We start from the raw sequence: 24473 nt of genomic DNA on the forward strand, positions 1-24473 counted from the left end.
CATGTTGCAGAGGTCATCTGGGAAGTAATTTAAATACATTTAAATTTACATACCTGTAAATACATTTAAATTTACATACATACATAAATTTACCTTTACCATGGAAAGTATAAGTGAGCAGGGAGACTCCCAAACACTCCTGACTAAGAGGCAGGATCATTTCACACACATCCCCCAGAATAAAGTTAAATGGCAGACACGGTTTTGATCCTGATATAGAGAAAACACACATGAGCATCAAATGAAGGCACCAGAAAGCAAAATGTCAAAGCTAATAAAGGACCTCAGAAACTTCTGGATGAATTATTTTTATGCCTCAGATCCAGCCTATGTGCTGCAGAAGAGGCACCCTCCTGCAAGCACAGCTATAAGTAAAAGTGCATAAGTGCAATTACTGCACATTCACCTCTGCTTTACTAATGCATGTATCTGGGCCCTTCTCTTTTGCTCCAAGTTGGTATATTGTTCAATTCCATAACTAACACAATTACTTCTGCTGCAAATTTTTTCTTCTTTCTTCTTATTTGATGAAAGTTAACACTGGAAAAAGAAGATTTTTAAGGAAAAGGAATTCCGAGAAGTAATCGTGCAAAAACTCACAGGTGAGGTTTCAGTAATACCAACACAGAAAATACCACAACGGTCCATACTCACAACCGGGCACTAGAACAGTAAATCCAAGCTTGCATCAGAACATGGCAGGCTGCTGTTTCACAAGATACAAGAAATGACTGTACTCATAAAGGAAACGTTCTTAAATGGATAGCTGAACTTAGTTTTGGCAAGGTAACTTAAGCATCTTCTAGTAAGCGTGAACAAGCTTTGTTGCAATGTCAGGAGGCCAAACAGCAAGCCTTGCTCACCCCTCCCATGTGGTGGCCATTCACACCAATAGCTTTTGTTAAAAACCAACTGTGATGCGGTGATTGGGTAATCTTGTGGATAATGTGAAGTGAATACTTTCAGCAGAGAATATAAGAACATGATAAAAAACATATGCAACTAATACATTGTAATATACAAAGAGAAAGACAGAAAGCAGACAAGCTTGTGATTACAAGGATCTTTTTTTTCCCCAAAAATACATCATTTGAGCATTGCTCCTTGCTAACATGATGGTTTGGCCTTCACTTACATGGGTATGTCAGCAGGGCTGTTTATAAGAATGTGTAATTCAGCCTCAAATGCTGCTCTTCAGTGATGCTGATGCTTCAGTGAGCAAACAAAAGCTGCAGCTGAAGTCTGGGGACCTATCAACTCCCAAGACTAATGAAAACCAAGACATTGGTAAGTAGTTGACAAGACTCAGGATTCACTGAACACTGGAGGACAAGGTGTTCTTCAGCCCTTTTTTGAGTGTCAACACAGTTTCAATCCTTTTAAAGTGTTACTCAGAGTGTGCACCAAACACTGGTGTACGCTGGCAGCAGGAATGGAGCTCAGGAAGACATCCAGCTACACCATGAGTAGGACTGTATCTACAATGCCCACCCAAACACCACTTTACTTCTCTTGTTTGAAACAAGTGTGAACACTCCTGTAGCTCTGAGCAGGTTAGGATAGCCCTAATCTTCAGTATTCACTTATTTGCTTACTTATAACCATCACAGAAGCTGAAAGCACCACTCATAAGGCTGGGATCATCAAAACTGTGTGCGGCTCAACATGGACAAAAAGGACTCCAAAATGCAAAGAATTTGTGTCATAAGGGTGACAGGGAATACAGAGCCATTCATTTACTCACTTCTGCTTCAAGCAGAGAAGCCTTGAGGAGATTCAAAGAAAGCTCACGTAAAAGCAGCCTCATTTGCCTGATGAATGGAATCAAAATGTCTGTTTCTTTGTCTGCCTATTTGGAGCCAGATTGAGCAACCGCACTCGGAGTTAAATCTATGTCTAAATACCTAAATACGCAGTGTTATGAGTCAGAGTATTTATTGTTGCCTTGCTCCGATCACCCAGTTAAAGCTGCATTCAAGCTTGCTTTAAAAGGGATCCACAAAGATAGAGAGAGGCCAGTTTAGGTAAAGTAGCAAGACATTAATTCCTCATGGTAACTCATCCCACAACAAATGTGACCTCCCCCTTTCCCCCTTGATTTTGCATTCTTAATAGATAAATAGAAATTCTACTGAGTTAACAGAAAACTGAGTAGTATTACCATTAGTGGGGAAAAAAAGCTTCACAGGAGAAAACAGCGAGATGAATCACCAAGAATATAACAAGGTTATTTGTGAAAACCAAGGACATACGTACACACTCTATTACACATTATTACTTCTAAATGCACCAAAACGCATTAAGCGCTTTACAGAACAAGCTATGTACAAACTCTGCTCTTCTCAGTTTATAAATCTGGCTCCATAAACACTGAAACCATCCTCACCCCTTGTCATGCAGCCATGCGACTGCTGGCATTTTCAGAAGCAGTGACTGAAATCTGCTTTCAGTTTTGAAGTTTTACACCAGACCTTGGGAGCAGAGCTACACTGTCTCAGAAAACTTCAGTAATATATTCTGTAAAGAAAACATTTGTCCATGTAAAATGAAAACTTGAGGGTGCCTGGCCTTGCATCCTTAGGAGAGGAACAGTGTTAGACGAGATCAAACCTACAAGTGTCTCAAACACACACACTGCAATGACAATCTATACAAGATATGGGGGAAAATGAAGAGAGTCATTTTAACATCAATCTTCTAAAACTTTGCAGCTGAAGGTCTTCATTTGAAATTGAAGGCTTCAAAATCAAGGCCGCACCCTTGCAAAATGACACCAGCTAAATTAAAGGAAATATAATTAAGAAATGGAAACAGCATGAAGATCTGAGCTCTAACAACCCTATCTTGGGAGAATGCGTATTACCAAATTACACGCATAGCTTGGGAGGAGTGAAAAACCTTGCTATTTCTTGTGACTTTTGCTGAAAGGGACAGTCTAATCTGCAAAGCTTCACACATTTAAGTGAACAGTTATTAACAGCCAATGTATGGTATTTATTTTAACAGCAAAATATGTATAAAGTTGATTAAAAAGTATAAATATTCCACCAGAAATCATACAGAATAAGTTAGGCTGATAAATGTGCTCTGCACAGTATTTTTATTAAAATGTGTTGTGCATGATCTACAGAGCATCTGTATTTCATGATGGTTCATTTTCTCACTTTCCTGCAAGAGAAAGAATTTAAGAGAACTCTAAAATAAGCAATAGATAAAAAACCATCATCAGAAGCATGATAGTAAAGGAAAGGAATTCAATTATACTTCTTCAGCTGGAATTTCAGGCATGAATTCTACATAAAGGGCAAGTGATTTAAACAACTAGCACAAAATATAATAAGATACAAGTAAACTCTGCTTAATATTACATGGTAGCTAAAGGAACGGCCACTCTATTTGCAGACATAGATAATAATTGGAAGGACTTCCTGGCAATAATATTTCTTGTCAAACACTTTGAGGTTTTGCTCAAGAGAGGAAAAAATAAAAACAACTCAGCAGCTTGCTACTAGTCAGATTTTTTCCCTGTGTCCATTTCAGTTACTCTTTATTTAAGGAAGGGCAGAAACCATGTCCCCTTCACCTTTTTCAGTCTTGACTAGAGTTCAGCCTAATTTAGAGACTAGTAGACACTATGGCAATTTTAACTTATGGCCAGAAATGCTGTTCTAGTACTGAAGGATTTAAATACCCTCCAGCCACTTGTATATACTCTGGAAATAAAGTACGTAATTCAGCATCACTGACAACAAACTACAACAAAATCGTGCAGAAAGACTCAGTAACTGGAGACTCACAAATTTCTCACATAAAGAAATGCTTTCAAGACTACAATGCTATCAGAAAATAAAGATTTGCGAGGATCACTTCCAAAGCCATGAATCACCTGTAGTGGGACAACTATTGTTCATTAGAGAACTCACAGCAGGAAGAATGTCTCCTCAAAAAAATACAGCTAGCCAGAAGGGAAATCATCAGCTGATAAGCATCCAAAAAGTACAAGAGTTTTTCTTCTGTAAATAAATGTAAGCAACTCTTCTTGTTAAAATAAAGTAACAAAAACATTTGACAGAATAATGTACAGAGGACTGCACAGTTTGCTCTTTTTACCCTTCTTCTCCTCTGTATTTCTGACAGAGGTTAATTCTGCCCTCTTGCAACATTTTTATCATCTTAAATTCCTAAAATATAGAATTCGACATTGCTTCAAATGGGCTGTGCATTCATGCAGGGAAAATCTTGACTAAAATGCAGACGCATTCTGGAAGAAGACAGGTAAGGGGCAAAAAAGCTCAAAAATTTGCATTTAATTAGCCCATCCTTCTGTGGCCTTAGACTGAATTTCAGATTTACATCAATCTAAATCGGACCTTGTGAATACATTTCAGGGTAAGACATGCAAAAACAAAACAAAACAACCCCACAAATATTTATAAAGAAGTTCCTAGTATCAGTCTTCAATAACTGAAAACAAAGCTCATCACTAGCAACTTCATTTCTTCCAGGCACAGTGTCCAACTGCAGGCTCACTCAGCCACAAGAAAACAAAGCTGCCCAGAATGACGCTCCAGCAAGATCCTTGCCCAGAAGATAAAACTGTGTGCCCTGAATCACAACTGAGCAGGAGTTCCCTTTCTGCTGAAGGAGGACCGTGAACTGCCTCTGGAAGGCCCAGTGGCTTTAAATCCAAAACTACCAGGTGATGCTGAGAGCCGGATTGACTCATGCACTTGTGTGGCATTGTAGTTTTCACTCCCGGAGAACCTGAGCTTGTGTCCATCCTGTACAACTGGGAGCGAGGGGTGCAGTCCTCAGCTGCTCACAGGTCCACATCACAGCTGGCAGTCATGTCCCATGTTCCTCCCACAGTCAGCTCAGATTCAAAATCCAGCCTTTGAGGTTCCACGGGTCAGCACCTCCCCTGCTCCTGAGCTGATCAGAGATGTTAGAATGTGCTGCCTGGCACCCAAATAATGCTGAGAGCTACACACGTGCATCTCTCCAGTGAAAACCCACCACTGAGAGATGAACCTGGTCTCAAGACCTCACTGCATCCCCCAGTGCAGAGGCAGCCCCTGAGGCTCACATGTGCTCCTCAAGGGTTGAAACAAAAGCCCCTGGTCACTGCTGCTGTCTCTACTTGTGCAAGATACCACAAGAACTAAGAAATTCAGCAGCTACAGCTCTGAAAGACGTGCACTCTCCAGTTAAAAACCAAGCCATGCATGTACTTCCTCTCCTGCCACCTGTTCCCACCGTTTGTCCAGATGTGCTCAGAGGCCAGAACAGGCTGTGAACTCAGCAGTGAAAGCTCTCCTAAAGGAGACCACAGAAACAGGAAGCTGGGACAGGGAGCAACCAGCCAACCAGGGGGTCCCTCAATTACTCACAGAGATCTCTGCTTGCAAACACGAAAACCTCTCTGACGTTCTACCACAAGTTCCTCAGCGCTGTACTCTGCAGTAAAATAAATCACTCATTTTTATTTAAGATAACTTTTATAGAAATTGGGAATATTTCCAACATTCAATATGTGCAGCTACAAAAGCTGACATTTAAAGGGATACATAATAACAGTACGCAAGTATTAATGACAGACTGCAGTGATACAGGACAAGAACAGTTTACCACAGGAGAAAAAAATAAACATTTAAGGCCACAGTACCAATTAAAGGATGTTTTATCCAGAGGTTCGCTGGAATGTGAGACAATTTGCCAAAGGAAACGGAGGGTGTGGCCTCTGCACAAAGCTGGACTCCACATCTGTTTCAAGAGCTGGGACATATTTCAGCCAGAACAGGACCAGGCTGCGAGTACCTATGATTTTCTTCCAGCACAATTTGTTTATGGGTTTGCTTTGATTTTCATACAGATAGCTCTGCATACTGTGCTCATTCAAAATCCCCACCTGGAAAGCAGAAATACCTTTCCAAGTTTTTAACCGAGCCTAATCAAACAATGATCTTCAGATTCTTTTCCACAGTTTGTGTTTAAACAAATGGCTTTGCAAGCCTCGGGATATTTATTAATAGGGCCAGGCTGGAAAAAATACAGTAATCACACAAATGAGAATTTCAGCCAGCAAGGATACTGAATCCATAATGCCAAGTCACGTACAGATGAGCATAACAGGACCTTTTACAAACTAATAGGGAAAAGAGAAAAACAGTTATCATTAAACACCATTGAATTTAGGTCTCTGCATGAAATCTGACACCCCAAACAACACAACTGACTTTGTAAATACTTAAAACTTTGCAAATATTATACCTCTATCAACATCAAAAGAAAACAACAGCAAGTTTCACGAGATAAGACATTCGGGCCAAAGTTTGGGTGCCATAGGTATACTTAGCCATACAAGATGCTTGATTTCAAAGAAATTGATCATCTACAGTAAACAAAAACAGTGAAGACTGGCTCTAATCTACTATAATTACATAGAATCATAGTAGTTATAAAATCATAGGATAATGTATCTTCATGGCAACACAGCAAGTGACCGATAATCAGATTCATACAAACTAATGCACAAAAGTATGAGATATTATTTAGAAGTAAACAACTGTTTGACGAAATATCAACAGCCTCCAGTATAACCTCCACAGCTTCAATCACCTGCTTCAAAAATGTAAAGCATCCAAGTATGAAATAACAGCAGACTATTCTGCAGGTAGTTAAGATCAGCACTTACTCTTCCTGCATACCTGAGGGCACCACAGCCTAAAAAACCCAAACTTTACTTAGGTTGCCTGTAGCAACTGAACACTAAATACAGTCTGTTTGAGTACTGCTGTAATATTCAATTTTCCATCAGCAATTCATAACATTTTTTGATTCAGTAGATGTTATATTCAGAAAATCCTTTTAATTATGAACTATCAACAACACTTAGATAGCAAGCATTAGAAAGAAAAAACATTCCTTATTTTTCTTTTTGAGTCAGCCATACCTGATAAGATCCAGGTATCTCCCAAGGGAGCACTAAGATTTGACACCCTTTTAGAGAAAGTTAATGTGAACCCTGTAGACTTGTCATGCTACAGAAAGGCTGTCAGATTCTTTTTGTGAGCAATACAATGCAAGCAGACCTCCTTTATTCCCTAGACAAGAAAACACCGTTTCACTCCAAGGAGTGAAATGTCTTTCTATATTCTCAAATGTCATAGGAAGGCAGCAATATGGTGGAATTTGAACTCTGAGTACATCTTTTCCAATTCACTAAGAGTTCAGATGCATTTCCGCCGCAGGTAAAGAACAAGAGCAGCAAACACACACAGAAATACTGCTTGGTGAACAACAGAGGTGCTTAGCAGACAAATGAAAGAAGTTCAAAAATCCCTGGTCACCTGATGACATATAAACCAGAGTACTCCATAGGTGTCATTTTCATATGAGCTGTAAAGTCTACATATATATAAAATTTTGAAGATCTGTAGCAAGCAAAACTACTTTACTATATATAACTCTACAGAAACAAATCTCTTGAGTAAGTAAATTTCCTTCCTCACAGTTCTACACAGACATTTGCGCATAAAAGGTAACCAATTTGCAACTGGAGATAAATAAAAGTAGAACCAACTATCTAAATATATCTGTGACCTCAACCATCTTCCATTTATTTCACTCTTCAGGCTGAAAGAAGTGTAAAGACACATCTGCAAATTTCAAAAAGCTTCTGGAAAACAGAACTGAAATACAAACCATCAGCTTGTCTGGGGAATATTGACTAGGTGGAATTCAACATTTTTACTTCAGGGTAGTTCTGTATTCACACCACCATCACACCTGAACAATCTCCAAAGGCTAGCATGTGTTTCCACACACAGGTTCTTTTAGGAAGAGAAGTATTTCCACAGGGGAAGAAAAGAATTTAAAAAGGACCAGAGAAAAGCCTTGCTCAAAAATCACCAAAAAAGGAGAAAACAGAGACTGAAATCCTCATCTTGCACTTCATCTACATGGCTAGCCTTCATTCCAGGCACAGGTTGCTGATTTTAGCCACACATGACCTTGCTGCTGAGGCAGACCTGAGCCCAAAACGTCACCCTGAAGCTTTGCAAAGGACGAGTGCTGGTTGATTCAATCTTCTCCTGGATAAGCAGCATCAGCACAAACCCTCCTGGGGCAGCACAGCACCACATCTGAGCCTCATGACTGTGTGCCCCTCTGAAGAGAAACCCTGAAGACCCACTCACGTGGGAGCTTTATTAAATAGCATCTTTAAGTACTATTGCTGCACTGTAATTGCTCTGCAGGGGGAGATTATGCTGGAGACAGAGAAATGGAGTAAAGGGAAGCTTTAACTTCTGTCTATACACAGGGTGGCCACTTTCACCATACTTTAGGCCACTTCTATTCCTGCACAGTATCTGGGAGCAGACTAACAAAACCACATCAGTGTGGCTCTGCACCTAACCTAGCAAGTCCTGCCCCCCATCTTTCTCCTGCATATGCAAGAACATTGATATCCCACATGACAATGAAGAGCTCCTGGAATACATGAGGCTTTCAAGACCTGTAAAAAAATAGAATCTGATCAGAATAGAAATTTACTTCCTGTAATTTTTTTTAAAATCCTGCGACACACACATGCCCTCGTCTTCCCTGGATTCCAACTCCTTGGTATTAACCCATGGCCACTTTACAGAGCAGATAAAAAAACAGCTGGACTCACTTCAGATTCCATCAATCCCAATCAAAGCTTGGCCTTGGTGCTCATACTGAGCAACAAAGAGTGCTCACTTCCTATATTTATATATGCTCTTTAGAGATTAGCAATTAAAGTACTTTCAAATGTTGCAGAAGTGTAAGCATGAGTCACCACTGTCACTGGGAATTTCACCCAAATGAAGAATGAAGCACTGGGCTCAACAGTCATCAGAAATCATATTGCTCCTTCCAAAAAATCCAACATGCATGGTGAGCCTAAGTCCTTCACAAATAAAATCCAAGAATCAGATGCCAGAAATCTGACATTTAACCATTCCTCTACTGCTAATTGCCTCTTCTTTGGTGAATTTGATAGTTTTTTTCAAAATTCCCTAATTTGAAAACAACACCTACGGAGCAATTAAACTTCCTGAACAAGTGAAGTCTGCTTGTGAGTGTTCAGGACAGCAGAAAATAAGCAGCTACCTTTTGTGGAGTAGAGATGTTTAAGATTTTTTGGTGGGCAGGAACTTACTTTCCAGCCCCACAGCCTGTCCTTAACTTCAGCGAACCTAAGTACAAAAATACATTATGATTGATCTGGATTCACACTGGCCCAGCTGGGGGCTTGCTGTTTCTTGCTGGCAAGCCTGTCAGGAAGAGAGATAAACCAGTGAAATGGTCTAGGTGAAGGCAGCACACTTATTAGTCCAGTAAGATAAATTACTTATAGGAGTTCCTACAATTATGGTAACAAATGAGCCTGCTTGTGGCATGTAAGTTTGTTGTTAAAATCCATGAGTGGCTGAAGGCTCAAGTCATGAGGCAAAGTGTCCCGAAATCAGAAATGCAAGCAACTGTCTTTAAAAGCGGATTCTTGCAAAACACAAGCAAGCCCACAGGAGGATGTCAGTGCTTGGGTCCTCCTCACAAGGAGATTTTTACAGTTCCAGTTTACAGTTTTACAGTGTCACCACCAATCTCGTAATTCCACCTTGAATTGTTCTGGTATCTAATTCTTATGAGCTACAGTTTGCATTACTACAACCAGAATATTGAAGAAAAATATCTATTATCCTCTTTTTACTCCCTCTGTGCTCCAGAAAGCCTCCACTGCAGGCTTGCTAGTGTCATAGTTTCCCATGCAAACTGCATCTTTTGTTTTCTCCATCCTTCCATGCAGACTCATGGATTTAAGACACTAAAGAGCGAGCAGCAAGTTCGTCTATCACCCCAGCAAGGGGCCAGCCGGGCACAGGCTGAGCAAACACAATACAATGCCCCAAACACTGCCGGAGGCTGGGAAAAAAACCTCCTTTTCTCAAAATATTCTCCAATGTCTGAATTTGAGGTGACCTCATTATCAGCCACAGATTCAGAAGCTTAAACCAAGCCCAGGGACTCACACAACCCTTCCACTCTGGATGCCAGAAGACTCAGTTTTTGGCCCCCAGAAAGTCTCGTATCTTCTTCTCAGATGAATTCCCCAAGGTACTCCTCAAGTCATGGCAGCCACTTCCAAAATCCCAGCTCCTCCTCATTTTCTCATATTCCCTGGTGAAAGACAGCCAGAGTTTCCTCATCAGGGTAAAATGTCCTTTCCCTTGAGGGAAATCCCTTCTGGTAAATGTTTCAAGACAAAACAAGATTAAAGATATTACACGAAGATTAAAATGGCTATATCCAAACCAGATCATTCTCCAAGCTTCCTGCTTTGAACCACTGAGGGGCCACTTGATTGGGCAAGAGCTGAGGCTGTTTTGAGTCTTTTTGTTACATAAAAAACTCTACATCTCAAGTAACCCATGGATCTCTGGTGTTTTAGCCAAAATACATGAAGCAGCTTTTTAGTTCCCCCATAAAGCTACTAAGATGGGGAAAACAAACAAAAAAAAGAATTTAGCAACAAACAGAAAGAAATCCCAAGTCAGGAAGGTGACCATCCCTTTTAACAAAACTACATGAAAACTGTTCCTGGAATATTTGGAGATCTTAATATCAGTAACAAACACCACGACACCAAAGAGAGCTTTCAGTTCGGAATAATTCAGCCAGATGAGTGGGCAAGTAACTAACCCATGTCTAAAACCTGAAAGGCAACATGCATCAAGAATGAAATACTCTACCTTTCTGCAAGTTTTAATAAAAACATCATATAAATATATGAGAAAGGGAAAAGAGGTCTTTGGACTAGTGAAAAGATATTAGGAGAAAAAAACAAATAGTTCCTGTGATCTAATGCAAGTATAACTGTCTCTTAATCTGCATTTTAGTTTGTTTTTCTTGGGTTTTTTTGTTTGGTTTGGTTTTTTTACACCTACTCCTTTAATAATATATTTTTATTCGTTTTCAACTGGCTGGTTTCTTTTAATTTACTTTTCACTGAAAGCTTATCAAAATTACCTATTACCTTTTTGCCTAGTGGAGTTTTTTGGTAAGTCAACACCAACGCTGAGTTCAAAATGGAACTGTGACATAATTATCAGTCATTCCACTCTCACTTAACACACACACGGGATCCAATGTGCTATAGGTGATGTGATCGTACCCACTGACATAACAGTATTAAGCTATTAAGTCTGTTTGCATAAGCTACGCTTGCAAACACACTAGGAAGCCTCAGAATGGCAGTGTCATCCCTGTTGATTTATGGCTACATTATTGAGTTGAACTGGCTGTAGCACATAGCAGAGCTCAGGGGATGGTACAGCGGATTGAATGCCCAAACAACATGAATCTTCCAAGTTTAGCTGACTCTAGCTCAGTCCTGAGGCTCAAATACCCTCCAAGCTCTGGGAAGCACCAGGGGCACATTCCCCAGTTCAGCACCACCTGAACAAATGCTGTTTCCCGTGCCCTGGCTACCCCAAGACGTGAAGCAAAGCACACAGCTGAGGAAGACTGGGAGACCTCCTTCAAAAGCACACTGCTGATTGGAACGAAGATGCTAGTGCAGACGCTTCCTTTTATGAAAACCATGGAACTTTAATTATCAGTCCTGAAAATCAGAAGAGAAGCTCACCACAGAAATCACTATAATTTCTTCTGCCAATAAATTATTCGCTATTAAATGCTATAACACTGCATAATTTTTATTTCACAGTTATCAAAACAATCCAAGAACTTGATTTGTATTTACACCACGCAATTACTTAATGAGAATGGCACTTTGCTACATTTAAGTGGTAATTACTAAGGTCTCAATATAAGAAAGCTCTACAGCCTTAGCTCATCATCAAGTCAACAAGCTTTTCTTCTCATCTTTGTTTTTTGCAAGACTCCATGTTAAGCCTATCCATGGATAATGCACATCATCCAGACACCTATTCTCCAGGCAAACCAGTAATGTCAACTACACATGTCACTTATCTCCAAGACATAACTATGTGTCACTACTTCATCATTGAAATAAATCCTAAAATAGTAAAAAGGTACGTTGGAAGTTTCACTCTTAGGAGCACAGTTTTCCTTTTGCTGCAATATACAGCAGAGCAGGGGTTTTGGCAAAGGGGCAATGGTCACCCGATATGGCTGGCCATTCTTTTTCCCTTGCATGCCTGCTGTCCTGAATTCAATGCACTACCTTCTGCTGGCTCTGGGCATAAAACAGGACTGATACCCAACTGACAGAAACAATGTGTTTGCAACTAGTAGTTAATGGTAGACTGACAAGCACAATCACAGGAAGTAATAAAAGTTTCATGGCCCTAGCACATGATGTGACTGGCAGTGGTCTCCACGTGTCGCATCGAAGTACTCAGGGCACCATTACCCTGTTGAAAGAAGTGGTTCCAATTTGTTTGATGTATGATAACTAGATTCCTGGTGAAATCACTGTCACTACTCATGCACAGCACCAGAAGTATTTACTCCTATTAACTAATTTAGCTGACTTGTCATTACCTCTAAAAACTCTCATATTATTATGGCAGCTGAATGCACTAACACCAAGAGATGAGTGGGTACAAAAATATGTATAGAGACAGATATTAAACCTGCTGCCCAAAAAACCTGAAGTAGTCGCTTCCAAATTGTTTGCACAAGGTTTAAAAAAAAAAAAAAGAAAAAAAAAAAAAAAAAAGGTGCATAAAAAGTTTAGTTTCATGTCCACTGCTGAAGGAATCAAAGCCAAGCAATTGGAAAAAAAAAAACCACATCGCAGTGTATCCCGTAATTGATACACTTAGAAATCCATCACCCCATCCCGCTAATCCCAGCACCCGTGCTCCCAGGACCCAGCCTGCTCCGACTGACAATTCCCACACAACTTTAACAACAGCAATAAAATTATTCATCACTGACATGGGTGCAAACCAGAGCGGCACCAGCCCTCGCATGCTATTACTCGCGCTGGAGTTTATTTATGACTTCAGGAGAGGAGGCAGCTGGTTGTTTTTACGCGGCTTTCTTTTTTTTTTTTTTTTTTTTTTTTTTTTCTCCTCTGCCGGAGCAAACGAGAAAATGCTCCTAATAAGGCTGGTGGAAGTGCAGCGGCTCCTCAACAGCACCAGCTCTCGTGAAGGAAATGAAATGAAGCGCGGTGTTACGATGTGCACCGCGTCGGGAGCGGTGCGCTGCCAGCCCCCGGGAGCGCTCCCGGCGCCGGGCTCAGCCCCAGCCCGCGGCGGCAGCAGGGGCCAGCGGGGCCGGACGCGGGGCTCCCGCGGGCCCCCGAGCGCCTCCCGAAGCCGGAGCGCCCCGCTCCCCCCGCCGAGAGGCTGCGCCGCCACCGCTCCTGCCGCCTGCAGCCCGGCTGCCGACGCATCGCCCTCTCCTTTAGTAATTAAAAATATTTCTATTTTTTATGTCATCTCCAGCAAGCGGGAGAAAGCCTCCGGCTCGGCGCCCCGCCCGCAGGCTGCGCGCATCGAGTCCTCGCCGGGGCAGGACGGCGGCCACCTCCCCCTGACCCGCGGTTCCACGCCTGTGCGGACGGACAGACGGACGCTCCCGGCGCCCCACGGCACACGTGTGCGCCCCGGCCCCGCGCAGCCCCTTCCCGGCCCGGCACTCACCGCGTAGCGCAGCGCCGGCCTCTCGCCGAACACCGAGTCCCCCATGGGCGCGAACGGGCGGGCGGAGGCGCCGCTCCCTCCGCTCGGCGCGGCGGTGGCGCTGGGCGCTGACCCCGACCCGCCGTCCGCCGCAGCGCCGGGCTCCCGCCCGGCAGCCTCCGGCCCCCGGCGCTCCTCCTCGTACCTCCCGCCTGCAGCCCGCCCCCGGCCGTCCCCACCCCGCCGCGGGAGCCGGCAGCCCCTCGGCAGAGCCGGGCGGCAGCGGGAGGAGGCGGCTCCCGGCGCCGCCGGAGGGGCGGCGGTTTCGGTTCTCCCGCCCAGCGCCGGTGCCTCCCCGCGGCGCTCGGCCCCGCGCACCTGCCAGCCCTCCCCGGAGGGGCGGCTCCGGTCCCGGCTCTGCCCGTCCCGGGCGGACCCCGACGCCGGCTCGGGGCCCGCCGGGCTCGGCGGCCCGTGGAGGCGCTGTCCCGAGCCCCGACCGCCCGGCAGCGGCGGCTCCGGCCGGCCCGTCCCGCAGCCCCGGGGCGAACATCGGTCCGGCCCCTGGCAGCACCTGGGGGCGAGGTACTCGGTCCTGCAGGCGAGGACCTAAAGGTGAAGGAGACAGGGACTAATAAAACACGGCCCTCCTGTTCATGGTTTTACAATGTGTGCTTTGGGTGACCTGGCTCATGAGTCTTTAACACGTAGACTTTGTAAAGCAAAATGGTATGTCACGATCTATTCGTTATTTTATGAACGTGCCTTTATGCAAACTGTAGAAGATCAAACAAATTCTGAAAGAAAATTGCATTCTGCTGTGTTATATAATTAGCAGTGACTTCTGTGTGACTTGTCTGGGGAGATTATTCCATCAATGGAAGCGTTTAAAAATGTATAAACCTCCCCCAGCTAAGCAGAGCCTAAGCAGAACTTAGGCCAGGCTACATGATTTCCTGAGCCCTCTTTCACCTTTATAATTTTTCAATGCTCCGCACAAATCTTGGTAAGGGCATCAATCCCTCCAGTTACTTGCATTTATTCTCTGAGGAAGTGGCCTTTTTCTAGTACTGCGTGACATGTAAGAAACGAATCAGTTTTACTGTTTCCGACCTGCGATCTAGGCAAACGCTACTAGCCCATCACATTATCTCAAAACAGAGGTAGCACACTACTTTAGGGAAAAAGGAAAAGGTATTTTAAGAAAAAAACAGAAATGTGTACAACAACACAAAATACATCCTGGAAAGATGAATCAGTTGAGCCAAAGTTTTTATGTGCTCTGATGCTGATGTACTGTACTCAACAAGCTTCCAGTTATGGATCTTCATGGATCTTAATCCCTGTTGCAGAGGAAATAATCTTTAAGTGTTCCCATGGACAGTCAACTTGGCGTGAACAAAGAACACAGTATCTGCATTTACCAATAAAGTCCATTTTTGTCTCTCGGGCGAACAATCTGTGCTACTCCCCTTCCTGGAAAACAAGGCAGGGTAGATGCTTGAGCAGTTGCAGAGCATGTATTGGAAAGCAGCACCCAACAGAAACTTCAAACTTCAAATCATCAGAATCTCCAGGCAGGTAGGCAGAAAAAAAAGGGTAAAAAAAGATAAAACCCTGAGTGCCTGATTTTCCCTTCTAAATTTCTGCTTTTTATTTCAAGGAAATGTTTTCAACTGGAAAACTCTACATGTATTATATGCTCTGATTCCCAATGTTTGTTTATCTGCTCTGCAGGTTTAACCACAGAGAATAGGTGAGCAAGATGGGAAGAGGTTTGCAGGATTTCTACAATCGAGCTCTGTACCATCACCAGCTTCTTCCAACCACAGTCAATGCAAAAGGATTAGAACAGGGGTGTTGTTTCTAACAAATACCCCGAGGTGAAAATAATAGTACGGAGGAGAGCAGAACCCCCAGTAGTAGAGGAGGTAGAGAAGAAGCAAACCAGCAAAGAGAGAGATGTGAAACTTTGAGAAAACAGAGTAATTTAGGGAGAGGGAAAAAGCCAAAAAGCCAGGAAGGTAAAGAATGCCCTAGAGGGAGAAGCCAGAGAGGGGAAGGACTAAAGGTGAAATTTTGCAGGTCAAACTTGTTTGGCCTAGAAACTCATTGCCACTGAAAAGGAGAGTCTGCCTCCCATTAACCCTCTTCATCCCCCTCTTCCAGCCAGATGCTGCCACTGCCTCCCTTCCCTCTGCCTCCCTCTGCCTCCGTGCTTTTCACAAACCAATACAGCAAATGAAGCACACACCTCTCTTTCCATTTAGCAGACTGAATCAGCCCTCCGAGGGAGGAGATGAGTGCCAGAGCTGGCACAAAAGAAATCTCGAGACTGTCTAGCTGGGAGTAGGATACTGGGGGCAGAAAAAGAGCATGCATGGAAGTGCTTTGCAGTAATAACAGGTTGTTACATTGGTGCAGGTAAGATTAAAAATAAAGAATACATGTTAAGGAAAGTGAAGTTGAACTTTTTATGATGTCAAAGAAAGAGTTATGAGCAAAAACCTACAGTTTGGGGAGCATAAACCCAAAAAACTGCAGGTTTACTAGATCCAGTTTTATACTGTACACATAATATAAAAAACAGGGAGAAAAGATTCTTGTATCATCATGTATAAAATCTTAAATGATTTGTTGAGTTGCAGCTATCAGAAATTTCAGAGTTCAAGATTTTTGTGTACCTAGGACCAGAATTTAAAATTTATTGCTGACTACAGAAGGTGTTTTCAAAGGCCAGGCCTCAACAAAAGCTTTCTGGATTTTGAACACAAGCTACTGTGGCTGTGATTAGAAAGTTCCCATTTCAAACTGCAAGGTTTGGAGCCCACCCTGGTCTGCAATGGAGAGGAACTCACTGAGCTGTGCTACTCAGTTGCCTGCAATCTGTCCCTCTCTTAAGCCTCTTAACAACTAGGATTTACAGACAGATCTTTCTGACCATTCTGATTACCTTTTACCCTTTCACATTCCATCCTTATTCACTTATGATGCACTTATGAGTTTCTCCCTGCTGTTCCTTCCAAAATTCCTTCCTCCTTTATTTACCTGATAATGTGTACCCAAGGAATAATGCAGCTCACTTTAGGAAGTATAAACCTTTCAGGTTGGCTTTTCTTAAGAGATGATACAAAGCATCACAGTCAGCTTCCTGTATATTCATTCTGGGGAAACTCAATCAATTCATGTTTTCCATGATTTCCATTGTTCCATACACAGCTTTGAGGAGTTGTAATGTGGGCTTTACACCTGCAAACATAGATTTTATTAAAACCATCACTCCTCTCCTGTTTATTATTTGTCACTGACAACAGAAAAGAATGAACTGTGTTTCAGCTAAAATTTAGTTGCCCACAACACAGTAGCTGGGAAATGAGTAGGTAATTGAATCTTACCTACCCGATCATTAGTGAAGCCAGGTCTTGTTTTTCCAATATTACAGTAGGAACTGAGTGCTTTCTCAACAGTAACTGCTAATAAACAAAGGAAAATAGCTATTCAGTTGCAGACAGCACACAATTATGAAACTTGGGAGAAATGACTTCTCTGCCGTGAACTTCACCTGGAGCTAGTGACCCAAGCTGTCTGACGTCTCATCAGATGAGGTAGGAAAAAGTTTCCAAATGCATCCTGTTTTGGGAGGGCAGCCAGCATGGTCCTTACTGCAGTAAAGGATTTGTCTAACCTAAATGTAAACATCTACAATCTCCATCTCAGCTTATCACCCTAGGCTTCCCTCTTCCACAGGAAGAAACCCACACATCTGGTGGACAATATATGTCACTCCAAGCAGACATCTAAAGTAGGGCACATGAAGCGAAGTGCTGCTTCAGTGAGAGTCTGTGACAATTAGGTCAGACGGCTGGCTGCCCTTCAGGCATCTGCAGTCAAGTGACAGAGACCAGCTATTAAAGCTCACCTGACTTTCAGAAAAGCCCTTAACAGTCTCAGTGCCTTGGTTCTTTGCATTCAGAAAAGCAGGGGGATACCTGATCACGTGAAAACACAGTCAATATCTTTAGGTGAAAAAGCTTGAAGCAAGCGTGAAAGTCTTGTTTTGCTTGCCCTTTCTAATAGTACATGAATGCAGCTTCCATACAGAGGCAATTCCACATCTGGAAAAGACTAGCCTCTGTGGTTGCTGAACTAGAGCCAAGAGTGATACCAGCAGCACAACTTCTTCTTTGGGGAATTAGCACTTTTCTTATTCTGGCCAAATGTTCATTTGGTCAATACAAGCAATGGTTTAAGTCAATTTCCCAAAAAGAACAAGGAGAAAAGTTGATAGACAAGTATATGAAATGCACAAAGTTCTATAAACAAAACCTAGAAACTAAGAAATTTGAATTTCGGGATAATACACTACAAAAATCTTTTGTTCAGAACTTTCTTCTTATATTTATTTGCTATCTATCAAAATATGTTGATAATTTCTCCCAAGTCTGTAACAGAACTTAGGGAAATTGTATTTAATGCCCATGAAGAATGAAGTGCCATCTCACTCCAGGAGATGCTTCTTTACAACAATGATGCAAATCTTCTTAGACAGAAAGAAATCCTATTTGGAAAGAACTTGATCGCTGTAATTTCCTAGATGTCTGAAAGCTCTTTATACGAGATCTAATACACGAGAAGAGTGTGACCCTGTTACAGCTCTCCAGGAGTTGCCCAACTGCTGCTCATACTGATGGAGAAGTGAGTGCCTTATTCCTGGGGTGCAGGTACAAAGCATCCTGTGTTCCCTCGATGCAAACACTTATCTTGTGCTTGCACCAGGTGGTGCAAGCTGAGAGGAGCTGCACGCTGTGCACGCCCACGAAACGCTCCTGCAACGTCCAACGCCGAGAAGCCCTCGAGGGCAAACCAGACTCCACATTATAACTCAAACCTGCAGTGTGCTGTGCAGAGGGGCAGGAGGAGCAGCTTTCTTTAAGAATGGAATCAGTATGTATCTAGAGGAGGACCCTCGACTCTTCTCCATTCCCTCTGCCTGTGGTCAGCCAGCCAGAGATGCCAGAGCTGCTGCTGCCTGGTGGGGCATCAGCTGGGAAGGAGCAGCAGCAACAAATGTAGCTGTAGGGAAAGGTGAGATTCAAGACAACACGCCTCAGAGCCAAAACCAGCTATTCTGGTAAGCACTTGATATAAGAAATGGACAACTTATTTAGCAATCGCAACGGAAACCCTTCCTATAATTTGAAAGACGTTAGCAAGCATCCAGGAGTTTGTTAGCACTGGTGTGCTACCAGAACCTCACATAGGATAAATAATTACACTTTTTAATCTGTAGGTCCCTCTACATATATGTACTGTATAATCAACTGTGGTCAGTAATGTCCTGCACGTGATAGTGCATATTACTGCACTATCAGTTATCAGTAGCATGGCAAAAAAATTTAATCTAAAATACTTTTAGTTTACAAAAAGATTAAATTACTTTGTATCCCTTACATGCGCAAAAATGGTCTCTATTTCCAGGATCAGTGAAAATTGCCTAAAATAACTTTAAATTAAAACTACAAACCACTAACTTGTAGATCAAAAAACTTACCCTAAAAAAACATAGCATAAAATGCTTTTTCAACAAAAATGAGCATTAACCCCATGGGTCATTGGAATTCATTTGGGTTTTAAAGCTGCAGAAGAAACTATCAGTTATCCTGCCATATTTTTCTCTCCTTAGAGGCTGCAATTTAAATAAATGTGACCACTCACCGTTTCATGTGAAGATAAATGACAGAGTTCCATTTTTTTTTTATGTTTGTTTTTCCTTGCTGACACCAGATAAAAATAAGAGGGAAAATGCCGGGGGGGGTGGGGAGGGGGAATAAGAGGGAAAAAAAAGAAAGTAATTGTTACTTCCAGGTTAAGAATATCAAAACAGCTTAGGAGACTTAAGCATGCAAGCCAAAAATCTCAGTGAAGTCTCATCTCTGTAAATTATACACATCTGGGAAAATAACAATTCACTAGAAGATTTTTCTAGTTCCCGAGAGTGGGTAGATCTCCATGTATTTCCTTCCTTGTTTATCTCCCTGCAACTCACCTTCACTGTAAAGTAAAACTGGGCTGTGCTCTCACTAGCAATTATCCTTCTCCCTTAAATCTCTTCCAAGAACTGAAGAGGGAGAAAAACACAATTTTCTTTCATTACATATGACTTTTACAGAAATTGCAGCTATATAAATTTTTTTTTTAAATCACTAACTTGAAACAAGTCACTTACAGATACATAATCTGGTTGCTCTGATTAGAAAGAAGAATGCTTATCAACAACAGACAGAAGCATGGGCTCCTATCTAAATTTACCATCTGAATATTTGACAAGAATTTAGGAGGAGGAAGGGCCCTTTCACAAACCAAAAGTTTATTCAAAATTGTTTCATGGATAGTATGGGATTGTTAAAATCCATTTAGTCTGCGGAGTAATAACTACACAATAAACCACCCAAGGAGTAACGTGACTACTGTACATTTTGATTTAATGTTGTAATTCATAAACCAGTTTTGCAGTGTAAAAGTAATTATTTCAAGACTGGAACAAGACCAAGGCTCTTGTGACCCACAATAATAATATTCATAATGTTAACAGACCTCTTCAAATGAAGTAATTGTTTAATACATTTCAGACTATATGTGAAGTGGTTACAAACATCATGTTTTTGTAGTTGTCAATAATTTGGGGATCATGTAAGCAGATGGACCTTATGTTCTTCTGGATTTCAACTGTAAATTAAGAGTCAGGGTATTATTATTCATAGCATTCACTGGGGCTGGTTGAAAAGCTAAGCTAGTGCTCCAACTGAGAATGAACTTTGCTTTTCAAAATTTGACTTTCATCCGATTGAGTCTAAAGCCAACATTTTCAAAGTTTTTGTGAACTATGAATTCTTATACTTATTTTTGGAGCCAGATAGAGACAAATCATGAAGCAGTCTGCCGGTTAGCAATGAGCCTGACAAAAATTCGTCTTTTCTCGGAGCCCTGGGGGAGCGCTCATGCAAACTGCCCTTGGAGTGACAGTCCCTGGGAGGCATCCCAGTACATCTCCGCTCCAGGGCAGGGAGCCTGGGAAGCCAGAAAGGCAGCCTGAGAATTGCTATGGAATTAGGATTTGCCACAGTCCTGTGAAGCCCTGAGGTCTTGGCACTGAGCAGCTGCAGGGCCGTGCCATCTCCTGGCAGGCAGCCTGTCCCCTGGCTGGGGAAGCCGCTGCACAGCGGTTCTGCCAGGCAGCCCGCACTGCTAATGCGAACTGAGAATTTTCAGCATCGCTGGACCTGGGTTTGGACCGCTCCATGGACTAAACCGAAGATATACACTCTTGAATCGGTCCCAGGCCTTGGGCTGTGGGACAGCCCAGGAGGATTTTTTCTCAGCCATAAGCCCAAAGTCTCCATGCAGCCTACTTGTAACGCAGGGGTAGTTTTCCTGGATTGATTAGAAGTGAATTCAAGGAGTAGCAAATGAAATATTTGAAAGCCAGTAAATCAGTTTTTTCCACTGTAGTAAATTTCTACTCATTAGTGTGATTAATGACTTTTGAAATGTTTCTTCTTTTGTATTTATAAAATGGAATCATACCAAATAACCTCACACACTAAGTTTCTCATGAGGTATTTTGAACTTGTATATATGACTGTCCACTGAATTAACATCGAGCATTTTTACAGTGTGCTCTAGCAATTTACATTCACTGTCTGGTTTTACTCTGAAGAACAGGAATGGTTACAATTTCACTGTGTGGAGTCTAAGAGATTCAAGCAATAATGAATTTTATTTGAGCATAATTTTCCCTGGCCATAAGTTTATTGTTGTTTTCACCTTGAGGCTGCAAAAGCATCAAAGCATATTTGTTTTCTAATAAGAAACTTCAGTCACCTAATGATTCAGGCATAAAAGTTCCCCTAACCTGTCATGACAAGTGAGAGAGAATATGAGGGAACAGACTCAAAGGGGAGATGGAGAAATGCAGAATGTTAAACACTCTGGATGACTCTTACTCTAATCTAAAAACATTGTAAAGAAGCTAGGAAAAGAACAAACAACAACAACCATGTCCAAGTGTTCCAGCTGTGACTCATCTTCAGATTCAGATAGTTACCCATCAGTGTCTATGCATGAGTTATGCATCTTGGTCTCCATTTAGTCACTGAAGACCTACTCTATAAAGAGTTTGGGACATGGCAGTCTAAAGCAGATGTTGTGTTTGATCTGCTGGACACATTTCCAGACGCAGGTGAGTGCAGTGACTCTATGTGCCTACCTGGAGAAGCTGCCATTGCAGACATGTCCCTGTACAGAACCCTAGAACAAGCTGTACTACCCAAAGGTAGCAGTGACTATGTTAAAGACCTTTGGTCCAGCTGCCTGGATAGCCTGTTTCAACAGTCGTGTTTCTACAATCTAAACCAATGCAAGTTGGAGCCTGGGGAAGGGATCTGCACGAAGGCCTGTCTTACATGTCCAGGCACAAAGGATTATACCTTACCCAACAAGACCCACGGACTAACTCGGTACTTAGCTGTGCACATTGCTGAAAACACAGCCCTAAACATAAAGCAAAAGGTGTATTTATTGTACTTTTGTTTTTTCTTGCAGCAATGACAGTTTTAATACATGTGACTGCATGTAAATGTGGCATCTCACTCTCACAAATTAGTCTAAATGCCAAAAGAGCTGAGTTTAACTGAAGAGTTATAGTATGTTAGAGCTCAAACTGCTTCCCAGTTGTATTCAGAAAAAAGGTTAAATCACCCACCTGGGCGTCTGGTTCTCCCTGTTACCTGGAAACTGGAGCTCTGAGTGCAAGCACTGTAGAGAAAGTGATTTAAAAAGCAACAGGAACATGAAAGCACCATTCATATAAGACATGCAGCATCATCCAAGCAGTTTCTCCGATTGCAGAGCTGTATTGTTTGAATCTGCAGGATGCTTTACTTGATGGAAGTGTACTGAATTCCTCATAGCTTGGGTGCAATTATTCCGGTGTACCCCATACTGTGGCTATTCCATTTGCAGGGGTTGGAGGAAGGTGAAGGCAAAGCACAACCCACAGCTTTCCAGATCTAGGGATCTAGAGGTGGTGTAGTCACAGTGCTGCTGAGCAAGGACATTTACGCTAATCTGGGAAGGGATGATCCCCCCCGGGCAAAACAGCTTGGGAAAAGCTGAGTTCTATAAAAATGCTGGCCTATTCTCAGGCAATTGTTTTGTAAAAAGGTAAGCTATGAATTGAAAGCACTGAAGCTGTTCGTAAAGATTCCCCCGCCACTCTGCTCTCCTTTTGCAGTAAGGACGCCCAGTTCCTTTCTAGTTAAATTCTTCTCGAGTGACTTGTATTGCTTCAACTGTCCTGGTAAGACTCGAAAAAATGTAAGTACAGAAAAGGCCTTGGAAATATTCACTGGAGTTTTACACTAACTTGATAATACTGGTGATTTCAATGAAGCCAGTATAGGGAAAAGCAAGAATAATGCAGCAGTGAAAGAGAGCTGTGCTAGAGCAGCGCTCTTTATTCTCCCTTTTTGTCCTGTTCCCTTGATTAAACAGTCGAGGAGAAATCTTGGAAGTGATCCTGTACACGATTTGTGCTCCTAAGCAGAGCCAGAATGCTGCGAGCCAAGCACCAGGCTGAATATCCAAACTCTTACTGTTTATATTGAGGCATATATTCACTGGGTGCTGGAGTTTGAGACCACTTTTCCCCACACACCAGCTGGGAGGCATCAAGGTCCGCGTGCATTATCCACCCATTCACCTCCAATTAGAAAAAGTGTCCACAATATGCTGAGAACATCACAGTGTTAAGGAAAAGGAATTCATCCACACAGGACAAAGAATTTAAGCTGTTTACAACTTTCTGCTCTGATGTTTATTACAACCCCTGCTATAAAATCTGTCTCCATCTGCAGTACCTCGTAGTGAGAGAGTTAATGAAAACCCAAGCCACATTCCAAGGATGGCAATACAGAATGAGAGCAACCTCAGCATTGTTTTGCTAAGATCTCAAATTGCCAATACTGCAAAATGAAGTAATGCGCTCTGTCAACATGTAGTATGCTCTATAAATGGGATTGCCTGTTCATCTGTTGGTAAAACATGCAGAAAAGCACTATTTGATTGGCCTTAGAGCAGCTGGCTGCTTGCTTTGACTTCTTCCTTAAGATTTATTTGAAGCATGAAACTGCTGAAAATCTCCAGTGAGTAAAAAAGACAAAAATATATTAAAATTAATTATATTTATTTGCAAATAGACCTCACTTTACGTGGCGGGTCTCGAGTTAGCATTTCTTTATCAGAAGAATTAAATCTAAAGTTAACTAAAGCACTGAATGCTGGAAGTTGATTTCTGTGGACTTCAGTACTAACTTTTAAAACTTACATATTTTTACAAACAGAAGATTGCTTCAATAGTTAACCTAGAAACCTCAGACAGTTTTAATAAATTTATAGACAGCTTCCAGATTGAATTTTGCTGATCCAGGCTTCTTAGGCGGAGTTTATGGAGCCAGACTTGTCATATGAGCTATTTCTATAAGCCTCAGGTAAATATACACAGAGTTCATGTTGTTAGAGAAAGTGGCTTTTTCTCTTCTAAAAAATTTAAGTTAATCTTAAGCAAAAACAAAAGTTCATTCAGTACATTTCGTATTTGTTATTTTTGACCCATTTTGGGAAGTATTTTCCTTCCACAGATCTGAACTGTCCCTGCTTCTGTCCAACTCACTTTAACTCTTTCGTTTCTTTTACCACTCTTTCAGACTGCTGCTCTGGTCTCTGAGTTAGAAACAGCTAGATGGCACAGCTGGAGAAAAGGAAAGGGTT

The 24473-nt window shown here is 42.1% G+C and overlaps 1 protein-coding gene across 3 annotated transcripts in view; it reads right to left on the minus strand.

Moving 5' to 3' along the window:
* ARHGAP6 (Rho GTPase activating protein 6) overlaps positions 1–24473 on the minus strand; it is a 316604-nt gene that overhangs the window by 145795 nt on the left and 146336 nt on the right. Inside the window, exon 1 of one of the 3 annotated variants that reach the window (XM_040056180.2) lies at positions 13668–13741. The exons of the other annotated variants lie outside the window; for them this stretch is intronic. Coding sequence (XP_039912114.1) covers positions 13668–13712 — 45 coding nt within the window. The 5' untranslated portion in view covers positions 13713–13741. Of the gene's footprint in view, positions 1–13667; positions 13742–24473 lie in introns of those variants that run through there. 3 annotated transcript variants of the gene reach the window in all.

Source organism: Hirundo rustica, chromosome 2, assembly GCF_015227805.2.
Source record: "Hirundo rustica isolate bHirRus1 chromosome 2, bHirRus1.pri.v3, whole genome shotgun sequence".
NCBI classification, from domain to species: Eukaryota; Metazoa; Chordata; class Aves; order Passeriformes; family Hirundinidae; genus Hirundo; species Hirundo rustica.